General features: G+C 35.0%; 1 protein-coding gene across 1 annotated transcript in view; it reads right to left on the bottom strand.

Annotated features, from left to right (window-relative positions):
• The window catches only part of CDH10 (cadherin 10), an 88,951-nt gene that overhangs the window by 50,551 nt on the left and 12,017 nt on the right, over nucleotides 1-26,383 (bottom strand). The window contains exon 5 of the mRNA XM_036744937.1: nucleotides 338-525. Coding sequence (XP_036600832.1) covers nucleotides 338-525 — 188 coding nt within the window. The remainder of the gene's footprint in view (nucleotides 1-337; nucleotides 526-26,383) is intronic.

Raw genomic sequence — 26,383 nt, 5'->3', positions numbered from 1 at the left:
TCCACCATGCTACCATGTGTCTATTACTAACCTATGTTATATGAGCCAATACCATGAAAATAGAAGGGGGAAATGGCTCAACTACCTTTAATATTTTATAAAATACTTTAGTGTCATTTATTTCATCAGCATATCCTTTGGTTAAAACAATTTTTCTTTTAAAAGAGCCTGCTAATGCTGTCTTTCCTGAATTGTGCCAAAGATATTTTGATACAACATCAAATGCTCAAATCCCATTACAGGCCTTTAAATTCATAGAGTTTCCATGAGCACTGAATGTATTTTATGCCCTACTCCCTAAACTACCAGGCACTTGATTAATACTGAACATGTGCACCTTTCTCACAGTAAGGATGCCTTCCTGGGTGTCCTTCTGAGTTACGATGTCAAACATATCAGTTCCGTCTCCATCAATAATTCTATATTCTATTTCAGCATTTTTTCCAGTGTCAGCATCCGTTGCTTTCACACTGCCAATGGCTGTGCCAACTGGGGAGGATTCAGGAACACGAAGATGGATAGTGTCTGCAAATAAAAAAAAGAAACAAAAAACTAACTTTAACAGGGGTTCATAAGTACTGAGAAAATGTGCAGTAGTAGCAGCTGTTAATCACTCATAGTATACATAATCCTTCATTGATGTCTGAGTTGGAGGAGGAAGGAAAAAATAGGAAAGCCAGTATGTTTTTGCCTAATATCATTGGACACTTTGTGGGGGAAAAATGTGTGCTATATACTTTTTTGATTTTTGTGTACTTTATATACCTGTCCTGGGCGTTTTCATCTCTTACTATACTCTCATTTGGTGATCATATCAGATCCATGGGTTAAACTATCATCTTCAGGTAGATGACTAATTTATCTATATATTAATCTCTGGCCTCTTTTCTGAGCTCAGGTCTCCATCTGAGTAAAAAGGAAACAGGAATCTGATTGCCTTAGAGAATCACAGAATTTGAGAGGTGGAAGGCACCTTAGCAGGTATCTAAGTTCAACCCACAACATAAGTTATTGTTGGTGGTCCAAGAAATAGCAAAGCTTAGAGTCAGGACTTCGAATCTCACCACAATTAGATTTTTAACTGAGTTAGACAACTCACTTTCCCTAGAGTGGTGCTAATAATGCCTGTAGTATCTTTCTCAAAGAGCTATTTGGAGGTTTTATATATATATATATATATATATATATATATATATATATATATATATATATATATATATATATATCAAATGTATTTCATACATTAAAGTGCTATTTCACAGAATTGAGGAATCACAGAACTTGAATAACCACCAGCAACCATCTTGTCTAATACATATACAAAATGAATCCTAATTATTACAAAATTCATTTTGCCACTTTGGAATTTCCATTCATTGCTCCTGGTTCAGCCCTCTATCTCCAAACAACAACTCCAGTCCTTCCTCCATAGGATAATCCTTCAAATATTTAAAGTTAGGCATCATTTCTCCCCTAAGTTTTCTTTTCCCTGGGCTAAACATACCTGGATCTTTCAAGCTAACCACATCAATCATATATAAAAGGTCCTTCACTATCCCATTTGCCCTCCTCTGCACACTCTCCAATTTGTCACTGTCCTTCTCAGAATGTAGTTCTCTGAACTGAATACAAAACTCCAGATGCAGGCTAATGAAATTCCAGAACTTGGGCCAGTTCCTATAAAATATGCTTTGATGAGGGCTTGTTTTCAGATTTTGCTAAGCATTTACACATGCTTAATCCAGCGACACCACTTAGTTGTGTTATGGAAAGTCCACCAATGGGATATGATCAGCCTCATGAAATCAAAGAACAACTATGTCTCTTGGTCTCTTTAGAGTAATGATAGTGTTTATGTCACTTTTTTCCACCACAGTCAGTAAACATAGGAATACAAGGAATTCTGGGATAGGCAAATACCCTTTAAAATGTAGTTTTTGTACTTTTCTTTGCAGCTAATGGTCTTAAAGAAATGCCTACAGTACTGTGGCACTGTTAATTGACTTGCCAAGGTTTGCAAAGCTACTATCAGTCAGAGGCAGGGCTTGAATCATCCTACTCTCTGTTCATTGCATCATGATGTTTCTCATTCATCACTAATATGAACAGGAAATTTCTGTTCTGTTTTAACTCTCTAGTTTAACCAATTCCAAAGCCTAAAGTCAAAATGCTTGTCATTTTCCTGGTTTAGTCATCAGAGTGTCCCTTATTCAAGAACTTAACAGTTATGTTTATCTAATGTAATTCACTAAATAATACCATGTTCCTAGATTTAAAATCGTAAGAGAGAAGTCCTGAGTTCCTATCTAGACTGTTACTAGATGTGTTACTTTGGACAAGTGAGTTGAGTTTTCCCTACCTAAATTTTCTTACATGTAAAATGAGTATAATCTGAATTACCTAACCTATAGGATGGTTAGGTGAAAATTAATGTATAATCCTTAAAGTGCTACAGAAGTGTGAGTAGCTATTGTAATCGATGGAGTTAGAAATATTCATCTTGGCCCCAGATACTATGTGGGAAAATGTTCTTACCTATTTTTGTCTTTCTTTAAACTCTTTAGAATGACTTATACAGACAATATTTAATGTAACTTTGCTGTAACTAAATGAGGAAATGACTCAAATAAGTCAAAATAACATTTCCAAATGAGTCATATAGGAAAATAGACATAGTCATGATTTCCTTTTAAAAGTTTCAGTTGGAGAATTATGTTATCATGATTACAAATTAAATATAGTATTTGATAAGGCAAGTCTTCTAAGGAAGGCATGGAATTAGTACACTCTGACACTTTTTCAGTTATTTTTTTGTTTCCCAAACAATAATCTGTCATTTTGGAATGGAGTTGTTTTTGCTATTTCATTTTTTTCTACAGAAGTAATTGATAGGGTTTCTTTTTTTCTAATTCTATTAAAGAATTTTTTTTGTTTTATTTGTCTTGAAAAATCTTACTCCAGTGACTGTATTTTCTTTTAAAAGAATGAGAAATATTTTCTTTCCAATTCCTTTAGAATGGTCCATTCCATAGACTTTACTTTTAGGATTTCCTCTGCGAATATGTCCTACTTTTTATTTCCAGGTTCAGGGACTTCACAATCACTTAACTGGATTCTTAGAGGCATAACTGGGTTCTAAAAATCTGGTTGCAGTTACATTGCCATCGAAGTTATGTTCAGAGATCTATAACAGTGTATTGTTAAATTTTATTACTTTTTTCTACTTCATTTCTCCTTCATCTGTTCCATTTCCCCACTATGTTGTAGAGATCAACATGGCTTGCCCCAAACTAAATCAATAGGGTGAGAATCCTGGCAAGTCCAGCAGTATGCTGGTAAATATTTAACAACTGGCTCTCTGGGAAAATAAATGGATACATGACTTTTTTTCTTTTTCCTTTCTTAAAAAAAAAAATATATATATATATATATATATATATATATATATATACATGCATACATACATACATACATACATATATATATATATATATTTCCCCAGTTACATGTAAAACAATTTTTAACATTTGTTTTTAAAACTTTGAGTTCCAAATGTTCTCCTTTCTACCTCCCCATCCCACCTCACTGGGAAGTCAAGTAATTCAATATACTTTCACGCAGTCATGCAAGACATCCACTATAATCATATTGTGAAAGAAAACAGACAAAAAAACCATCAAGAAAATAATGTTAAAAAAAGTATGCTTCAACCTGTATTCAGACATGATCAGTTCTTTCTCTGGGGATGGATAGCATTTTTCATCATAAGTCCTTTAGAGTTGTCTTGGATCATTGTATTGCTGAGAACAGCTAAGTCATTCACAGATGATCATCTTACAATATTGCTGTTACTCTGTACCCAGTACATTTCACTTTGCGTTAGTTCAGATACATGACATTTTTAAAGATTAGTTTGTATTTAACATTTTCTCTATCATTTTATTAAGACTAGATAATAAGAGAAAAAAAACCCTCAAACCTGATTTATAGGGTGTACTCATATGAGAGGTGTAAATGCTCAAACTGAAAATCTATCAGCTCTCTAGTGCCAGTACAAGTTGGTTCCATGACACCACTTGGTAAGATTGAAAGACTGCTTCCAAGACAGGCTTCGAATTATGCTTGTTAATTTTTTTTTAATTTCTAGAGACTGAGAAATTCAAGTACTACAGTCAATTCCTCATTGCTTTATTTTTTAACAGCTTTTAAAGTTTTATATTTATTGACAAGGCATAATAGTGGTTCTTGATGTGCTTTATATATTCCAGATAAGTTTGTGGCCCTAGCCATTATCCGTTTATAATAGAAGTCTTGTGTTACAGAAAAACCTATTCACATCCAGATAACGAACTGATAAATAGAAGCATGTATAAAATGATTTTAAATATACACACATATATGTGTGTAGATATAGATAAATAAATAGATAGATAGATATAGATAGATTTGTGTCTAATGATAGTTATCTTGGGGAGGTGGGAAGAAAAAAAGAAAAAAAGATATGTACATAATAACTATTATATATTTAAAAGGAACAGTAAGTTGTATATAACAGATTTGCAGTTTAGTGTGCAATCATCTTTTTTATTATACTATGTTAAGGAAATGCTTGTTTTGTTCCATAAATTAAAAATAAATAAATTAATTAATTAAAAAAAGAAAGAAAAGACATTGAAAAGTAGGACACATACACACACAGAGAAATATGATTAGGAATCAGGGCACCTGGGTTATAATCTTGCTCTGCTACTACCTAGCTATTTGACCTTAAGGAAGTCTCACACCTTAGTCTACTCAACTATAAAATCACAAGATTGAATTTGCTGATTTCCAAGGACCCTTTCACATAATAAAATTCTATTATTATGTATCTCCTTTATCAAAAAATTCATGGTTGAAAGTCTGACAATTTTATAGGCCATAAGGCCTTTTAAAATTTTATTTAGAAATATGTCTCTAGCTAGATTTTCAAAGGCAAGATACAGCTAATATATGTATATAAACATGTTTCTACATAAATATATTCATATCGATATATACATGCATCTATGTGTGCTTCTACATGTATATGTATTATGGGCTCATGCATACGTATACTGTGAATCTATGAAAATGTATATGTATGTATATATTTATACATTTTAGAATGATCCTAAAATCCATGTGTGTGCATGCATGTGTGCGAGCAAGTATGTGGGTATTTGAGTATCTATATCTATCTATGAATTTGAATTTTAGGGTCATATGGGAATTATTTTTGGCATATTAACTTTATCCATTACAGACTTGCTTACTGATGGGAAGTACGAAGCAGTTCTGAATCACAGGGTTGGACATGACTGAAAACAACTGAACAAGAACAAATATTTCATTCGCTGTGTCTGATACACGCACAGAAACACACATATATATGTATGCATTTATATATGTGTGTGTGTACATATATTTCTGTGTATGTATAGGTACACACACCTACATATCTACACCCACATATACACATACGAATACACATATTTATGTGTATATATATGTATCGATGCATAGGTAGTTGTAATGGCAAATGAAGTGGGATTTTTGCCAGATTCAAAGTGCATAGATTAGCTAATATGAGACTTTTATGTGTGTTGAGTTCTAGCCAGTCAGATGTGCATGAATTCAGCCAATCAGAGACCTGAGTTCTAGCCAATCAGATGCCAGCTAACTGTATACAAGGAGAGCCCAGAGGGTGAGAGAAGACATGGAAAAAGCTGCCAGCATTGAAAAGAAGACTGAGAGAGAGCCATTGTTGAGAGAGCTGCCAGGATTGAGAAGAGAAGAGACTAAGAAGAATGAGCTGTGAGTGTTGAGACCTGGGAGCTGGCAGGAGACCTCTGGAGCAGAGAGGAGATCTCTGAGAGTGAGGAGACCCTTGATGGAAGAGACTTGCTGAAGGAGCTTCTGAACTTTGAAGGCAAGTGGAGGTGAGTGGAGCTGTAGAGCAGAGACCTGCCCATGGGAAGGAGGCTGAGAGCTGTTAAAGTGAACTGAGCTGTTAACACAGAGCCTCCTGACTTTGGAGGTGAATTGAGATGGTGGTGTTGATACTGTGTGTTGCTGCCCTGTTAAGCTTCATTTTCCCAGAAACAGAAGCTGTGGACAGGAACCCCTGGAGCCTGTTGTTGGGCAGGAGCTTGGAGTGGAGCAGTCACATGAGCTGGGGCCTGCTGAAGGAGCAGAGAGCAGCCTATGTGTGGATCCAGGTGAGAGTCAGGAGTGGTGAGCCTACAGAAAAGGAGCCATGGGACTTGGGGGTCAACCTTGGGTCAAGATGAGAGAGGACTTTGCTTGGATGCTTGGTAATGATCAAGGAGATTGTTTTTACTGTGACCTAGAGGTAGATGGTATGGTATTTTCTGCTACCCCTTAAGGATGTGTTGTGCTAAGGAAGACCTTAGCCTGGGACCACCTGATTTGGGGATGCGATGATATGTATGTGTTATGCTAGGTAAGACCCTAGCCAGGGAAATCTTGCTGTTTAAATAAGTGATATGGGGATGCAATGTTATATACAATGGAGCGTGATATTCTGTAACCTAGGTGTGGATATGAGATAAACGATATTACTTTGCTTAAGGATGTTGCCATGAATGTTATTCTATGCTTTATTCAACAGTGCTTTAGTTTATTGCAGAATACGTAGAGAGTTCATTATACTGTGCAATTGGACCCCCTGAAATTGATCACAGCAGTGGTCCTCAGATGTGCTGCCATGACTGACGTTATAATAGTGTCCCAATAATATTAGTATAGCTTTAAGATGAAAAACTTTAGAATAAATGCTACACACACACACACACACACAGAGACAGAGACAGAGAAAGAGACAGAGAGACAGAGAGAGACAGAGACAGAGAGAGAGCTATATTAATTCTATTGGTCCTGCTCAATGGGTATGTACACATATATATCATAGTACTAACAATGAGCTTACTGACTTGATGTTTACTTATATGGATGTTTAGCTTGAACTCTTCTGAGTGATTATAATCTCAGTTGGATGCCCTATAGTGCTCTGGGTTTGATTCAATAAACACAATGTCATTTATAAGGACATCTGGAGGACCTTACCATCTATACGTAACATTCTTCTATTTTGACTGCATTCGATATCCTTCATGATCTTGGCTAATGCCTCTAACAATAACATATCTCTCAATTTTATTTCCTATTTGATATCAATAAAAGAAAAACAATTAATCTGCTATGCCAAATTGTCTTTTCAACTATTTTGAATCCTTTTAAATCCTGATTCTGATATTATTTCTCTGAAAGAAATAATTTTAATAGTTATTAAATCCTAGACTGATTTTTAAAGGGTTCTTTTTTAAAAAAAAATGATTATATTTCTGATGCAGCTACCTGATGCAAAGACCTCCTAAATCATACATTCTGTAATTCCAAGTAAGTCGCCATCACAAATGGGTGGCACCTTTCCTAAAACTGCAGGTCAAAGTATTTGGAGGAACCAAATTAGAGAGGATACATCTGCATAAGTCAAGAGTCTTTTAGTGTTGGCAATTGTAAAACCAAGGGTAGTCTAATCCAAGTTGATATATTATTATTAGAGGAAAAACACAAGCATGAAGAAAAATTATTCATCTTATCTTGCTGATAATAAGGGAACAGGGATGTCTTTAACTTAATTTCTTTCTTTGTCTTAATAATACACTTTCCTAGGGAGGGGCTTTAGTAGAAATGTGCTTGACAATTTTAATATATGCAAATGGAATCTGGAATACCTTTAGGATCCCTGCCTAATCAAGACGAAGCTGATTCTACGAAGTGAAAATTAGCACTTAGTAAATCAAATCTATCTGTGCAACAGATAAGTATTATGGAACTGTCCTAATAAATAGTAATTCACTTTGTATATATTTGACATTCCTGTACATACCTTCTAGGACAATTTCTTGGAAACTTATCAAACACTGTCTTTGATTATTAATATAAAAATTTAAAAAAAAATAACAGCAAGTATATTTCAACTCCACACTCTCCTTTACACTCAAGTCATTTGTTTTTCTGGCCTTTCACTGATCATGCCTTGACAAAGCTGAACCTTGGATTACTCCCATGAAGATGGACAATATCAAGAAACTGCTGACTAGAAATACGACATGATTTTTTTTATAATTTCAACGGGGTATCTCTAACACCACAGCAACTATTCCAAATACTTTCACCTTGTTCAACCTTCTTATGGAATTTCCCAAGGACCTTGCCTCATACATCAATAAAAACATTGAGGCCATTCCTTCTCCTCTCTTTATCATCTCACATTAGTTATTTCCTCTAGTATTTCTCTTTCATACCTGTAGCACACGAAGAGGTGGTCCTTTTCTCTGACTAAAGGCCTCAACATTCACCCTTCATCCCATTCCCTTCTGTCTTCTCTAATGCATTATACTCTCTAGCATCAACACTCCCTAGTTTTTTTTTTTATTTCTTTCTATGTGCTGGCCTCATTCCTGATGCCTACAAACACATTGGTGCTTTCTCCATTCTTAAGAACAAACAAACAGAAACAACAGAAATCTCACTTAAATTGATTCCTACTTGCTAACTATAATCACATAGCTTTCTTCTCTTTCATGGTTAAACTCCTTGAGAAAGCCTTCAGTACTCAATGACTCAATGCCTCCACTTTATCTCTCTCTGCTTGATTCTAAACACTCTGCAACCTGAATTACAATCTCAGCGTTAATTTGCAACTTTTTCTTTCCAAAGTTATCCATGACATCATAATTGAACAATCTAATGGATTTTTCTGTCCTCATCCATCATAAGCTCTTTGTAGACTTTGGCACTGATGGTTAGCCTCTTTTTTTGGAACTCTCTCCTACCTGGATTTAGATAACTTTGATATCTCCTGATTCTCTTTCTACCTTTCTGACAACTCATCAGTGTCCTTTGTTACACATTTCTCCAATTCACATCCAGTAACCATCAATGTGACCTAAAGCTCTGTCTCAGGTCCCCTTTTCTTCTTTCTCTGTATTGTCTCATTTGCTGATATCATCAATTCCATTGTAGATTCAATTATCATTTCTACAGAGAATATTACCAGATCAACATATCCAAACCTAATGTCCTGAGCTCCAGTCTCCTCTCACCAGCTCTCTTTTAAACATGTCAAACTCAATGTCCAGTACGCGATTTAAACACGAAATATTACCATTCTGCCCAAACTTCCCTTCTTCCCAACTTTCATATTATTATCCAGAGCACCTCCACCTTCCCATTAACACAAGCTTGAAACCTGTGTCATTCTCAGCTCCTTCCTTGTGCTCACCTCACATAAATGATTTGTTGTTGACTTGTCAGTTGAACCTACAGAATATCTCCCATATATGAACCCTTTCTCTATGTTTATATTATACTATCACAAGCCTTCATCACATAGTTTTTGGACTATTGTAATAATTTTCTACATCATCTCTCTGCCTCAATCTATCCTATACATACCTACCAACATGATTTTACTAAAGCACAGGTCTTACTATATAACTATTCCCCCTTACCCCACTTAATAAACTCCAATGGTGACCTATTACTTTCATGTAATGAAATGTAATTGAATATGAAATGCTATGCTTGGGATTTAGAATTATTTAAAACCTGTCATCTTCCTTCCTTCATAGTCTTCTTATACTTTATTCCCAAATTTTACACTGGCTTTGTTGTTCTTTGTTGTGTCTGACAATCAGCCTCCTGTCTTCCATGCTTTTCTTATTGGCTGTCCCCAATGTCTGGAATATTCTCCTTCACATCCCACTGCTAGTGCCTTCCCTCTGAGATTACTTCCCATTTACATTGTACATATCTGGTATATAAATAGGTTTTTGCACATTGTCTCCTCCATTAGATGCAAGTTTCTAGAAGGCAAATACAGTGCTTTGTTCCTTTCTATCTTCAGTGTTTAGCACAGTTCGTGGCACATACTAAGTGCTTAAGCAATCTTTGGTGACTGACTAGATTTCTCTCTGGAGTACTCTGTCTATTTTTAAACTGAAATACAATTATAATATAGGATAATGGATAGCTGAAGCCCTTTGACTTTGATTACTTTAAGAAATGACTTTGTCAACTCAGATATTCAAAGGACACCTGAGAAGGTTTATATTAGAAATGGAAGGGAGTTTGTATGTTTCACACAAAGCTTACTACATAATTTTGGTTAATTTAAAAATATGATTGGAAGAACAGTCTTGTTCATTAGTAAGTTTAATTATTTAACAAGTATGCTGAAATAATTTCCATGAAATTACTTACACTGAAATTAGGTGTTATTAATTTTAAACACCAAAATATTTCATGTAATTAACTGTTTACCAGAAGTATGCTTAACAAGATTATACGTGCCCATTTCTGTTCCCTGGATATACATCAAATTGTATAGTTTCAACAGTGGGCTCCCATGATTAAATATGCATATGACAAATATTCAAGTGACAATATTTATATCTAGGACATATATTAGAATTCTCAAGCCATTATTACATATACTAAATTGGGAATAGCCTGAAGGGAATTGGTTTTGTATAGTACAGCTGCATGAATAAACAAAATCCTTTCAGTGCATCCAGAGTAACCCGACAGCAACTGAGGGTCTTCTGTTCCCTAGGAAGCTAAGGATGGTGGAGGATAGCAAGGGAATAGAAAAGCCAGGAGCCAGGGAAGGCCACTAGAGATTTAAAAGGAAGGAAGGAAGGAAGAAGGAAGAAAGGAAGGAAGGAAGGAAGGAAGGAAGGAAGGAAGGAAGGAAGGAAGGAAGGAAGGAAGAAGCAAAGGATTATCAGTCACATACACACCTGAGTAATTTTTTTTACTAATAGCAAAAAGAGCCAAATAAAATTCTCTTTATAAATATGAGTCAATCCACCAGTCTAAGTGTGTGTGTGTGTGTGTGTGTGTGTGTGTGTGTGTGAAATCAATCAACACAGCCAAGCAATGGATTAAGGTTAGGCATTTATATGTTGCTTGACCTAATGGAGCCATTGGTATACTGTGGTAAACCCACTATCAGTAAATGCTACAAAATTAGGCATTCAGGTGGTATTCTGTGAAAGTGTTGCATCTCTCAATGTGTGGTGATGCTGGGAGAAAGAAAGTAATGTGTGTTGGAGTATGAAAGATTTCTGTTATTAATATTAGCAAAGAAGGTGGAAGTTGAAAATGTTGATATTCTGATCTCTTCCACATGCAGTGCTAGCTTCTCAACATCGCATAGCTCATGTTTACATAGACTAACACAAATGTCAGTTAGTATGGGCTGAAAATCAGGGTCGTTCAGGAAAAAAAAAGAGTACAGATAGAAGAAAATTCAGTAAAGTGTTGAAATTATTTGAGGTGGATTTTGTACATTCATGCCTGCAGAATACCTTTTGATCTTTTTGTTTTGTATACAAATGAACAATTTTATGAATGAGATGAGATAAGAGTATGCTGAATTAACAAGAACATCACTAAATCTTAGGTAAATTGTATATTTTCCTTAGTTTTTTTTGTTATAAAGACTATTATTAAACAAAAAATTCTATTTGAATTTTCTTAAGCTACATTAAATGAAATTTGCTTAAATATAAAACTGTCTTTTCTTCAAAATAATCCTCGACTATAGCACCATAAATGACAATAGTAAGCCCATTCATTTGAATGTATTTGGGGAGGAATTGGCCACTTACATAACCAGATTTCCATTCATTTACTGTGTATTATTGGAAGTATTAATAATGCTATATCATTTATCATGAAAGTAGCAAAGGCTAAATGATTGTAGGTACAGGGATGAGATTATCACTTAAATCACAAAATTTACTTAGAGCTAAAAGTTACAACTGTCTTCCTTTTAGGCAAGCTAATTTTTCCATAGTAGCAGATATAAACTTATCTGTTACAATTTTAGATATTATGGTTTCTATACAAATTCTCAATTCTACAGAGTAATAAGTTGTTAAAGTAAGGTGCCACAAGGCCAAGAGAGGAAGCAATAATGTGAGGTAAATTCACTTATCAAAATCTCACTTTCTGGTCACCACGGCCAGCCCTCAGAAACCCTCTGAAGTCTCTGCAGTTTTATTGGGTGAACTTCATACTTTATGTATAATATTTCTCTCCCTTGTAATACTCTATTCTTTCACACCATGGATGCGGTGCTCTTGAGCTATATATCATTCCTGTTCCAGAGGAAAATCAAATAATAGACTGATTCACACAAAAATATTTCTGAGTTATTGTGTTACCCTTACCATTCACAAAAAGTTATCCAGATGCTTACACATAATCCTGGATGAAAAACATTGGTAAAATTGAAATGTTACAAAATGTTCAATAATATGCTCACAAAAAAAGGATAAAACCAAAATTATGGATGTAACATCTATTTTTGGAAGCTCTACACCATTCTTATAAACTTCGGGATTAAACTATAATCATTTCTGGTGATATGAATACAGTGACTGTCTCTAGGTTAAAAAAAAAGATGTTTGTATTGTCATGGATCAGAACTCCCGTCCCCTTCCAGATATGATTAAAAGCCAGGGATGCCTTCATTCCTTTTTCTTCTCAATTTTAATTTTTTGAAAGGTAAGGGGGGCAGGGGGCAAAAAGCACAACAACATCAATATTAGCACAAGAATAAAAGTCAGAGTACCAGACAGAATCCTTGAGAATGATAAACCAGACAAAAAAATCACAAATTTCTTAGAACTAGAGCTATGTGAAAGATGTGACATTGACTACTCAAATACCTAAGTGGACCTTTAGATCCAGGATTTGGGAGTTGCCTCCAATGATGCAAATTATGACCCATTATGCCTTCTCATTCTATATATCTTTTATTTATCTCTTCCCAAAAGTTCACTGCAGAAGGTCCCCAGTATACTAGAGGTCTTCCTAGATTTTTTCTGATGTTTCAAGCAAACCACTGAAGTATTCTGGTTCACTATCAGCTATACATATCCTATTGGTTCCAAGTATCAAAGTATAGGTTAACTTAATTTGTAAGGTTTTGTCATATTCTTTATAGAATTTCTTTACCATTTCATCCTCAACAATTAATGTTGGTGTTTCTGCTTTAATTATTTTATGGTAGTTTTTTGAAAATAATCATGATCTAATATCCTGTAAGAATATTTCATATAACTTTTGGACATACAATAAAAATTACTTTGCTACATTCATTCCTTGCCTCTTCAAAGACTTCCTGGAATTCATCCTTTCATTTAATGGCAACTTCCCTCTAAATTCTGTGTTATTTATTCCAATGTCAAGATTGGGATTTTCTAACAAATATATTCCTTTGTTACTGGATATGGCTATTAAGAGTAATAAAATTGTATGAGCCATAGTATCCTCTGTTCCCTTCCCATCATTCTATCATCATCACTGCACAAGTAGAAGTAATGGTCATTTTAATCTTTTCCCTGTTCCATGGGTTGTCATGGCAAAATAAACTTCACCACCAGGTATACAATCTAGTGGATATAGGTATCATCTTGATTCAACAGCTAGTCCTCAAAAAAACTGACTTGGTCTGGAATTGTTAATGAATAGATCTCCCAAATGATTATGGAACACATAAAAATGTAAATATAAGAAAGCTTCATTTATTTCAAGGTCCGTATAAGGCAATGTCTGGTGTCAAGTACCCCAATATGACCCCTCATGGTCTTGAATACAGTGAATGCAACAAACATTAAAAGAATAGTTGTGAATTCATACAAGAAATGCCGTTGTTAAATATCCAAAGATCTTGCCCTTATCTTATTTCATACTTATTTAAAAAGTTCCTTTCACTCATAATCACTTTTCAACTTGGATTTTTTCAGTGTATGACTTGGTCTTCTATCACTCTTAGGAATACCAAGGATATAGAGAAGAAACAAACTTTAGAGGTTATCTAGTACAATGCAGTTATTTTATACATTGGGAAACTGACATACATGGAGGTTAAGTAACTCGTTTAATATCACACAGATCATGACTAGCAGAGTCAGGATTCAAATCTAGCACTTCTGGCTTCTGATCCTTACCTCTTTTTTTGAGATAATTGATGTGAATGCTAATGATACCCCTTCCATTCCTCAATACTTCTCAGTCCAACATGGAACTAGAATGAAAGTACTGGGGGAAGAATGTTTCATTACTGGTAGTTATATCTATAGCACCTGAAAAATAGGTATTTAATAAATGCTTATTGATTGATTGATTGATTGAATTAAACAAAAACTTGGCAGGACAGATTACATGATTTGTTTATATCTTTTCTCCTATTATGAAAGTTCTGATGATTTAGTATTTTGGGGTTGACTACACTCAATGACTCTGTTTGCTCATCTGCAGAGTACTTCTCAATTCCTTGTGATGCAGCTTTTGACCAAACAGCTTGATTTGCTCATATTTGATCCAGGACAAGAAGGAGTTCTTAACTGCTGAATTTAATGGCCTTTTTTCAGATCTTATCCTTCTTGATTTGTTGGCCAGTTTGATGCTGTGGACCACCCCTTCTCCAGGTGAGTTCCTCTTATCCTGAGTTACTTATTGTATTCCCACTAATCTTTCCTTACAGACAATCAATTCTACTTACAATTACCAAATTGATATTTCTAAAACCCTGGAAAAACCACAATTCAGAATTTCCAGTGATTCAATGATTCCCTATTGCCTCTAAGATGATGAAAGATAATGGAAAAAAAAACTCAATCTGACATTTAAAGCCTACCACAAGGCTCCTATCTCCCCTTCCAGTGTTATTTCATTCTATTCCTTTTCCAGTTCCCTTTATTCAAGCCTACTAGGCTATTCCATATGAAATTCATTCATTTATTAATTCATTAATTCATCTATTTATTTGTTTATTCACTTATTTATTCATCTATGTATTAGTTTGTTTGTTTCGTTCCTCACTCTTTCCTTTTCCCAAGTGGTTTCCGATTTCTGTAAGGCATTCTTTCCTCAACTCTTCCTCCCAGAATACCTAATTTCCTTCAAATAATTGCTTGGGTTCCACTTGTTCCCCAGAACCTTTCCTGATTTTCCCAGTTACCAGCATACAAGCCTCTTAATATTATGCTATATTTATTTAGTGAAATACACAAATTCCTCTAATTAAAATGTAAGCTTCTTGAAGACCAAAAACAGTTGTTTTTCTCCTTATAACCCTCTACCTAGAATAACATGTTCTTAAAGGTGCCTGACAAGTGAGTGTCAAAATAAATTGAATTAAATTTTAGATATACACAATCACTTCCTTTCCCAGTAGAAATAGAAGGGGCATCACAACCCCTCACTAAGTGTGATTTCAGAATCAGTATACTTAATTTCATTTATTCCTGCCTCTGTTAGGACTTTAAACTGTCATCTTTATTGTGCTTCCACAAACTCTCTCATCACTGGATTTATGTCCATTTTCCTACAATTGAGTTCATGTCTCCCTTATCCTTCAAAATAAAAAAAAAAATAGCCTTCCTGTTACACCCAGGTATCATCCCATTTATCTGCCTCCCTCAATTGCTAAATAATCTATACTTCATGCCTTCATTTCCTCACTATTTATGCTTTAACCTTTTGCCATTTGGCTTTTTCTCAAATGTTATTCTTTCAGCCTTCCCATTTCTTCAGCCTTCTACAGCACCTAATATTTTTGACTGCCTCCTTTCTGTTTAGGATATCCTTTCCTCATAAGGTCAGCCTAGGTTAAGATTGGAGAAACTTGCCATTAAAACCAGAAGGGACAATAAATTTCATTGAGTCAAACCCTCTACTTTTTCAGAAGGAAACAGATGACTTGTGCAAATTCATAAATTTAGTTTGTGGCAGAATAAGAGATTTCAATACAAGTTCTCTGATTGCAAGTCCAGAGATATTTCCCTGATTCAAAGAAAATAATTGATAAGCACCCACTTCCTATGAATTAAAAAAAAATCGCATTCTCCTCATCTTCCTCCAGATTTTTTGACTCATCTTCTACTGCTTCCATACCCTCTTCCAAACACATTATTTGAATTTCATAAGTATAGCAACATTTAACGAGGGGTTTCCTTGGTCCTTATCTTTAAATTTTCTCTTTCTTGGAAAATGCGTTCATTCTTTTGACTATCATTTCTATGTGAATGACTATCAAATCTCTGTTCAGACTTAAAAACTATTTTAAATCCCATACCTACCTCTCCAACTATTTATAGCATATTTGCAATATCAAATTCAACATGTACCATAAGAAACTTAATGCCTTTCACCAGAAATGTACTCCTCACAAATTCAATTAGTGTTAGCTCTTTTATTTAACTTAACCCTCACATCCAAGGACCTACCAAGTCAAGTCCTGTTGATTTCCCTTTTTGACTATTTTCTTATATTCCCCTCTATTCCCACAGGCACCAACACTAGGACTGTAACTGATTAACATGTCACAATCATATCTTCCTTTTAAGTACAGTCCAATTAATTAAATGCAATAGAACACAACACCACACAATTCAATATGATACACAATGACAAAGCACTTACTTTGTAACAGGCATAGGGTAAGTACTGGGTATACAAATAAGAATGGGAAAGATGGTACCTTGCCCTCAAACTGAAGCAAGTAGTATTTAAATAATTTGCTCAGGGTCACATAGCTATTAAAGGGAGGAGGCAAAAAAACACACAAAAGGAAGTTACAAAGTGGTGTGTGTGTGTGTATGTGTATGTGTTGGGGGGGGTATCAGTTATTGGCCAAGGGGCATGATGGTGTTGGTTTCTGTTCTTCCTTGTTTTTGAAGAAAACCAATGCTACCAAGGGGTGGTGTCTTGACTTGCCTGAGATTTGGATTTAAGTGAGGCAGAGTTGCACAAAAATCATCAGCCTCACTCTCTCTTCCAGAGATATCAAAGTCCAGTGGCAAGACAAAAGTCAAGAGGACTGGTGATGGCCTAGGATGCAGTGGATGACCCTGACACCTTTGATATCTGAATAAGCTCTAAGTACTCAACAGCACTTGCTTCCGCTGCCTTCAGGGATGTTGGAACAAATTGTTCTCATCCACCCATTCTGCTGGGAAAGTCTTCACGTGCTTGGGGTAGATGTCGCCTTAACCCACAGACAGGTTTTCTGCCAGTTACCTCAACCTGGTTTAGCCTGTCTGCGAAGACTTCTTTAAAATTTGTTTATTAAAAAATTTCCTCACTTACATACAAAAGCAATATTTAATATCCATTTTTAAAACTTTGAGTTCCAAATTCTCTCCACCCCCAACCTGCATTGAGAAGGCAAGCAGTTTGCTATAGGTTATACATATGTAGTCATGCAAAACATATCCCTAACAGTCATGTTGTGGGAGAAAATATAGACAAAAAAATCAAATAAAATTTAAAAAAGTACATTTCAGTCTGCTTTCAGATCTCATCAGTTCTTTCTTTGGGGATGGATAGCATTTTGCATCATAAGTCCTTTAGAGTTGTCTTGGATCACTATATAGTTGAGAACAGGAAGTCATTCACAACTCATCATCTTACAATAATGCTGCTACTTTGTACACAGTGCATTTCACTTTGCATCAGTTTATGCATGTCTTTCCAGGTTTTTCTGAGAGCAACCTGTTCATTTCTTATAGTACAATAGTTTGTCTTCATAATCATACACCATAACTTGTTCAGTCATTCCCCAATTGATGGGCATCCCCTCAATTTTCAATTCTTGGCCACCAGAAATGAGATGCTATGTTTTTGTATAAATGGGTCCTTTTCCTTTTTTTTTATTTTTATCTCTTTTGGGATACAGACCTAGTAGTGGTATTTGCTAAGCTGAAGGATATGCATGGTTTTATCACCTTTTGGTCACAGTTCCAAATTGCTCTATTGAATGGTCGAATCAGTTTACAACTTCACCAACAGTGTATTAATGTCTCATTTTTCCCACATCCCCTCCAATACTTGTCATTTCTGTCCTATTAGCCAATCTAATAGGTATGAGGTAGTACCTCAGAATTGTTTTAATTGCATTTCTCCAATCAATAGTGAGTTACAATATTTTTTCATTTGGCTATCAATAGCTTTGATTACTTCACCTGAAAACTGATCATATCTTTCGTCATTTGTCAATTGGGGAATGGCTCTTATTTTTAGAAATTTCTGTTGTCCATCAAGATTTTCCTTTGTTCTTCCTGTCAGTAATGCCAAAAGTTCAATTCAACACATAACCTTAAAGTTCCTACAGCACTGTCAACACTATACTAGATACTGGGATGCAGTTTTTTAAACAATGATACAATCAATGCCACTAAGAAGTTTACTTTCTTCTAGAAGGAATATGGCAGATAAGTAGGATACAAGACAGGGTATGATGTGGACAAAAAAGATACTTGATCAAAGAGCTCTAGAAAAGTTTGAGGCAAGAAAAATCAGTTATCAAAGTGAAAGACAGACAAAGTTTCATTGAAGAAGTGACAAAGATGAAGCTCAAAGGAAGAGAAGCATAAAGGTCAATGCAGAAGAAGCACATTACAGTAAGTTAGTCTAATAGGATTTATTAATCATCTATTAGGTGCCAGTCACTGTACTAAGTTCTGGAGATACAAATTAGAAATTTCCCCAAATAGGGCATGTAGTCTGATATAGGTTCTATATAGACCTTCAAATTGAACTTATTTACACAATAGCCAAGTTGTAAAGAATTATGACCAATGGAATGAATAGTGAGACAGAAGAAACAAAACCAAAAAAGGAGAGGAGAATAAAAAAAAGAAAGCAAATAGTTTGCCTCAATCTGCATTCAGATTCCACAGTTCTTTCTCTGGATATAGATAGCTTCTTCCATCATGAGTCCTTTGGAGCTATCTTTGAGCCTTGTATTGCTGAGAAGAGCCAAGTCAACCAAAGTTAGTCATCGTAGAATAAATATGTCTGTGGCTGTGTACATTGTTCTCCTGGTCCTGCTCCTCTCACTCAGCATCATATCATGTAGTTCTTTCCAGGTTATTATGAAGTCTGTATCTTCCCCATTTCTTTTTTTGTTGTTTTTTTTTGGGGGGGGGGGCAGGACAGTTGGGGTTAAGTGACTTGCCCAAGGCCACACAGCTAGTACATATGTCAAGTGTCTGATAATGGCTTTAAACTCAGGTCCTCCTGACTTTAGAGCCAGTGCTATACTCACTGCACCACCTAGCTGCCCCCCCCCCATTTCTTATAGCACGACAGTATTCCATTACATTCATATACCACAACTTGTTCAGCCACTCCCTAACTGATGGACATCCCCTTGATTTCCAATACTTTGCTACCACAAAAAGAGCTGCTATAAATACTTTTGTACATACAGGTTCCTTTCCCACTTGTGAGATCTAGGAGTGGTGTTGCTGGGTCAAAGGATATGCACATTTTTATAGCTCTTTGGGCACAGTTCCAAATTGCTCTCCAGAATGGCTGAATCTGTTCACAACTCCACCAACAATGTATTAATGTTCCAATTTTCCCACATCCTCTCCAGCATTTATCATTTTCCTATTTTGTCATGTTAGCCAATCTGACAGGAGAGATGCAGTACCTAAGAGTTGTTTTGATTTGCATTTCTCTAATCAGTAGTGATTTAGAGCATTTTTCATATGCCTATAGATTACTTTAATCTCTTCCACTGACAATTGCTTGTTCATATCTTTTGCCGAATTCTCAACTGGGGAATGGCTTTTATTCCCAGAAATCTGGCTCAGTTCCCTGTAAATTTTAGATATGAGGCCTGTATCAGAGACACTGGTGGTAAAGATTTTCTCCCAATTTTCTACTTCCCTCCTAGTCTTTGTTGCTAAACTTAATGTTTATGATAGTAATTTTCACATATTCAAAAGACTGATAGATTATTTCTCCTTGACATTTTGCTCTTCCAGACCAGTTGGTTTTTTCATAGAACGTCTTACATTTTCTTCTCTTTTTTTGAACCTTTTGATTGTGCTTATATATTTCTTGTTTCATGTAGTTATTACTTTCTGCTTGGGTCACTCTAATTTTAAAGAAGTCCAATACTTGTGCAAGATGTTCAATTTGTATTCTAAGCTATTATTCTTTTGCCATTATTTCCTCCATAGTTATCACTTCATTTAACATTACATTTTGTATCTTTTGTTTCATTTCTTCTAGGTACTTTTATAATCCTTGTGACCATAGCATTCTTTTCTTTGATGATCTATTTTGGGCAGGTTATGGAGTTCATCTCTTCGCTTGGGTATACTTCTGGGCTTCTCCTAGATCATATTATTTCTTCATTGTGTTTGGATTTTCTTTTATTTACTTATACCTCCAACTTTTTAATCTGGATTGGGACTATGAATTTGGGATAGAATATTCTTCCTCCTATAGTTTTAGAATGTTGTGAGCAAGCTGTTTCCTGCACTTACACAAATTTGCTTGTTCTAGATACCTATCCTGACATGTATCTGCTCAGAGATTCTGAGAGAATCTAACAGCCTTTTTGTGCTGTCCTGAACATGTGTAAGTCATAGCAATTTAATTTTGGTTTGAGGCAGCTAGTTGGCATAGTGGATAGCATGCTGGGCCTCGAGTCAGAAAAATTTAAGTTCAAATTTAGCCTCAGACACTTACTAAGTGAGTCTGCAAGTTACTTAATCTCTGTCTGCCTCAGTTTCCTCAATAGCAAAATGAGGATAATGGCAGCACTTATCACCTAATACTGCTGTGAATATCAAATGTAATAACTTTTGCATAATTCTTAGCATTGTCCCTGGCACAGAGTAGGTTTGCAATGCTTGTTTCTTTCTTTCTGGTTCATTTTAGAGATTTACTGTGATAATTGTGGAAGATGTAAGTGCTTCTAGGTCCTAACACATTATAACTTTCCTGTATTCATGTGACATGAACCAAATGGCCACTCAAGTGACCCTGAATCTAAGAGAAAAGACACAGTGAACTAGCAGAGACCTTGAAAGGAATCTTGTTGTAGGTATCAGGAGAAGCAGGAGAAAACTGTGTTCTCACTCCTTGGACTTCATTGAATACTTTATTAATCTCTAAAGTACTTATCGTATGTTATAATTATTTGTATTTGTTCTTTATTCCTCCAATAGACTATAGACTTCATGAGCCTGGATTTATTACTTTCATTTCATGCACTTCATGATGCACTGCTTTGTACATGACAGTCACTCAAAATCTTTGTTGAATGAATGTTCCTGAATGTGACTGACATTTTTTTAAACTGAGAAAGGTAATTTTGAAATTATTTTCTATGTCTTGGCAGAGGAGGGCATTACAGTGGAGGGATTCAGAGTGACATTCTACAAGATGGAGCTTGGGGCAGCCAATGTTCCTAGAGGACAGATGCTGACAGACACATATATATATACACACACATATTCTCTTAATCAAGATTATATACAATCAAAACATCTTCAACACCTTTATTGGTTGGAGGAGTTGGAGTCTCTTATTTACTCTGTTGAGTATTTCTAGAATTGAAAAAATAGAAAGATGAGGGCAAATGAATAAACTTGATTTGTGTTTATTGACAATCCATTTGTGAAGCAGGGGACTATAACAGTGCTTAATTTTTGTTTGTTCTTGGTGTTTGAGGGAAGTTTCCAAAGGAAAAGAGCAGAAATTGAATCATAGAAAAAAGAAAATGAAATCAGCCTCTTCTCCCCAGACTCTAGGTATAAATTCAGAAAATATTTTACATTTAGGAAGGGGAAATAGAATCCAGTTAAATGAATAAGATAAATATAGAATGGGACCCAGTACTTCACCTGTCTCTTTCCTGGATGACTAGAAATTCCACTCAGCTACTTTATATTTGAACTCACTTTCCATGACTCTTTAAAAAATGAATTTATACTCTCTTAAAAAACAACTATTAAAATTATCTTTTCTCATCTAAATCTTCCCATCGTTCCTGATCAGTCTCACTTCTCCCCAAAGCAAAGGAAAAAAATGAACTAAATGAAGTGAAAATGATGTTAGAAGGAAGTTCTGAAATTCTCCTGTCCTCCAGCCCCTCCACAGAAACTCTGAAAAAGCAATGATAGACACCTACCCAGCAAAACTGGGTAAAATACTTAAGGGGAAAAATGTATATTCAACGAAATAGAGGACTTTTAAGCATTCTTGGTGAAAAGACTAGAGCTGAACAGAAAATCTGACTTTCAGATATAAGAATCAAGAGAAGCATGAAAAGGTAAACAAGAAAGAGAATCATAAGGGACTTATTAAAGTTTAACTGTTTACATTCCTACATGGAAAGATGATATTTGTAACTCAGGAGCCCTTTCTCAGTATTAGGGGAGAAAGGGAGAGATAGAATAGGATAAATTATCTCACATAAAAGAGGCAAGAAAAAGTTGTTACAATACAAAGGAAGAGGGGGGCAGGATGTGAAAGGGAATGACTCAATCTTACTCTCCTCAGATTTGGCTTAAGGGGGGAATAACATACACACTCAATTGGGTATCTTACCCTACAGCAAAATAAGGGGGAAAATGATAAAAGGGGGATGATAGAAGGGAGGGCAGATTGGGGGAGGGGGTAGTCAGAGTCAGAAGCAAACACTTTTGAAAAGGGACAGGGTCAAAGGAGAAAATTGAATAAAGTGTGACAGGATAAGATAGAGGGAAATATAGTTAGTCTTTCACAATATGACTATTATGGAAATATTTTGCATAACTACACATGTATAACCTATATTGAATTACTTACCTTCTTAATGAGGGTGGGTGGGAACGGAAGAAGGGAGAGAATCTGGAATTCTAAGTTTAAAAAAAAACAAATGCTAAAAATTGTTTTTACATGCAACTGAGAAATATGATATATAAGCGATGGAGTACAGAAATCTATCTTGCCCTACAAGAAAGTAAGAGGGAAGGTGATAAGGGTACGTAATAGAAGGGAGGGCAGACTGGAGGAAGGAATAATCAGAATACATGCCATCTTGGGGTGGAGGGTAGGGGAGAGATGGAGAGGAAATTTGGAACTCAAAATCTTGTGAAAATGAATGTTGAAAAATAAAAGTAAATAAATAAATTATAAAAAAATACTAAAAAAATCTACGCTTAAGAAAAACCACAGCAGCAGCACAAAACTAAAGAGGTGCCTCGGCTATCTTCAGCACCATTCACCAGTTTTTCAGATACCCAGAAGAATGGAACAAAGTGGTTGTAAGGGGCAGGGAGAATGCAGTCAAGAAAATAGAGACAGAAGCCACAGTCTCAGGGAAACCAAGGGTAAAAACAACAGAAAGGGGGAAAAGAAGAAGAAAGAATGAAAGAACCAGTCATAGCAATGGTGGAGCGTGTAATCCAACCATACAGAGCCTCTGATGATCCTCAATTTTCACATATATTTATTCTTCATCCCGCCAGTTTTGGATCTAGAAGATTTCCTTGGTGCTAATATAAGAATTCACCAAACATATTTGCATAAATGCTGTATCATCATCATCATCATCATTATTAACTAAAACAACTAGAATTGCAGATGTCAAATTTCTCCCAATTCTCAAGCTTCCTCAAAGGCATAACTTTCTACTACCCCTTCAAAGGAAAAACTATAGCTGTTTTACTTGCTCTGTACTGAAGCTAGGCCAACACCAACTACATATAAATGCATTTTTAAAATGTATTTTTAAAAGAACAACTCATATTCTCCAGAAAGTTAATTCCATTAAATATTTTTACACAATGAAAAAAAAAAACCAACGATAGAGAGAATAGTCAGCCTCACAGTGAGGAATTCAAGTTCTGCCTCTGAAACACATTTGCTTTGTGATCCTGCACAAGTCATTTAATTTCTCATGGCCCTAGGCAATTTTCTGATTATACAAATTCCAAAAACTTATAGTATTTATAGTCAATCTGTATTGTTAGAGTTTCCTCACCAGAAAGTTTATACATCAATGGAATCCTTGGTTTGGAAAAAAATAAATGAAGGATGAATGAATGATTAAACCGACAAATAAACAAGTAAAAAAAAATAGGTACATAAACGTTAAATAAATAAATGAACAAACATATTGAATACATAAAATGAATAATGAAAAATTATTATAATATGGATAATGAATGAACTATTAAATATAAATGAATCAATGAAAAAATAAATAAGAAAAGAAAGAATGAAAGGAAGAGACAGAGAAAAAAGACAAAGAATGAATGAGAAAGAAAAAGACAGAAGAAAAACGAAAGGAAGAAAGGAAACATTTATTTCTCTTTGTACTGCCTTTGAGGTGAGTTTTCACTTGCTAATTTTCTAAAATAATCACTTGATCTGAATAAGATGGTGAAATGCTAGACTTAGGACTGAAGGGACCTTAAAGGCTATCAAGTTCAACTATTTCATTTTATGAAGGAGAAAACTGGAGCCTAGAGAGGTCAAAACTTTCCAAAGATAATACAGGTTTTGGGAGGAAAGGACTAAGCTTTGAAATGAGGCTCTCTACTTTCAAATACAGATTTCTTTTCACAACACTCTGGGATCTCATATTTATTTAATTGTGGAGAGAGCTTCAATGTTGATCATTAACAGTCTTCAATGATTAGTCACAACTTTTGCATACTATTTCTTAGGAATGAAAACATTCTTATAATATCATCAGCCTTCACACATCATCATTCAAACATTATCTTAGCATTGAAAATTTATTCATATTTGTCTTTTCACTACCTGAAGTAGTGACCTGAAGAGAATTTCTTGGAAAGTGAATAGAAATCCTATCTTTAGGTAAATTAACAATCAGAAGGAAAAAAAAAAAAAAAAACAAAATCAAAACAAAACAAAAACTACTTCCAGTGACTAGAAATTACTGTCAGATTTATATTTTTGAAGATTATTTATGACCTTTATTTTTAAAGTTGTGTTGATGGAAAGTTTTATTCATGAAATATTTTATTTTTATAATTATTTAGGATATAAAAATCATGTTCTTTTTAACATTTCTGTAAGTAGATTATTCATTTTACAGAGGAGGAAATTGAGGCTCAAAGAAGTTATGCAAATTTTCTGAGGTCACAAGTTTCTGTTGGAAGTGTCATTCAAAGACCAGTTTCTGATTCCATGTTTCCAAAAAAAATTAACTTTTGAAATTATGACAAATTGTAAAAAAAACATATCACCCTCTCAACACTTAGGGAGGCTGCTCCTTGAAGAAGACCCATGAGTTTAAAAATCTCAGCTAGAAAGATAGTAATAATCCTATCAATGAAGATACAACCTTCTATTAGCAGTAGTTATCGTCAGAAAACTTTTGCAGAAAACCGCCTAGTTCAATTGAGTGCTCTTTTTCACTAAATTTATAGTAAGAATAATAACATTAAGCTAGCATTTATATATCATTTTAAGGTGTGCAAAGTGCACTATAAAAATCTCATGATATCCTCACAGGAATATTGGGATGTAAATGCTATTATTATCCTAATATTACAGATGAGCAAACTGAGGCAATTAGTATTTAAATAATTTGCTCAGGGTCACATAGCTATTAAATCCCTGAGGTAGTATCTGAACTCAGGTTTTCTTGACTTTAAGTCCAATATTCTATCCACTAAGTTAATTAGCTTCTAATTATAATAATGATAGTGATAATAGCTATAGCTAGGATGTATATAGCACTTTGAGGTTTGCAAAGTGTTTTTGTTGTTGTTTTCTTCTCATTTGATCTTCACAACAATCCGGTGAGGTAGGTGCTATTATTGTTGTTGCTATGTTGTTGTTGTTATTCATCCTTCCTTTTCAAAGAGGACCAATGACATCATGATGTTGGTTTCAAGGTACAGTGTGTTCTGCTTTGACTGATCAGTCCAATGTGAGTTTGGAAGGTTGTCCCACAGGTTGAAAATAGGTAGTCTGTTAGAACATTTGGGATGGAGATATTGCTGGATTTGCCCAGCTCTTGTTTCCTCTGTGCTACTGCAGTTCTGCTTTTATATCCATTTTATAAAAGGGAATCTATAGCTCCAAGTGGTTAAACAACTTGCCCGGGGTCATAAACTTAGCAAGGTTCTAAGGCAGAGTTTGAACTCAGGTCTTCTTGACTCCAAGTGCAACACTATCCATTGTGCCACCTAAATGCCTCATATGCTATACATGTTTATTTATGTATGTTTTCTCAATTTGAATGTAAACTTCTTGAGATCAAAAGCAGTTTAGTTTTTGTCCTTGTATAGTCAGTATCTAGCTTAGCACCTAATACATAGTAGATACTTACTAAATGCTGGTTGATTAATTCATGGGCCTTTGATAGTATTGGGGAATATTTTGTTCATTTATTCTCAAAGAAACATAAAACTGATATACAATATTACCTTAATTAACATAGATGTTTGACGCGAATGGCATATTTTATTGCCAGGAATTTCTAGGTATAATT

Source organism: Trichosurus vulpecula, chromosome 1 (assembly GCF_011100635.1).
Source record: "Trichosurus vulpecula isolate mTriVul1 chromosome 1, mTriVul1.pri, whole genome shotgun sequence".
NCBI lineage: Eukaryota > Metazoa > Chordata > Mammalia > Diprotodontia > Phalangeridae > Trichosurus > Trichosurus vulpecula.
This window is presented reverse-complemented; position numbering and strand designations above follow the sequence as displayed.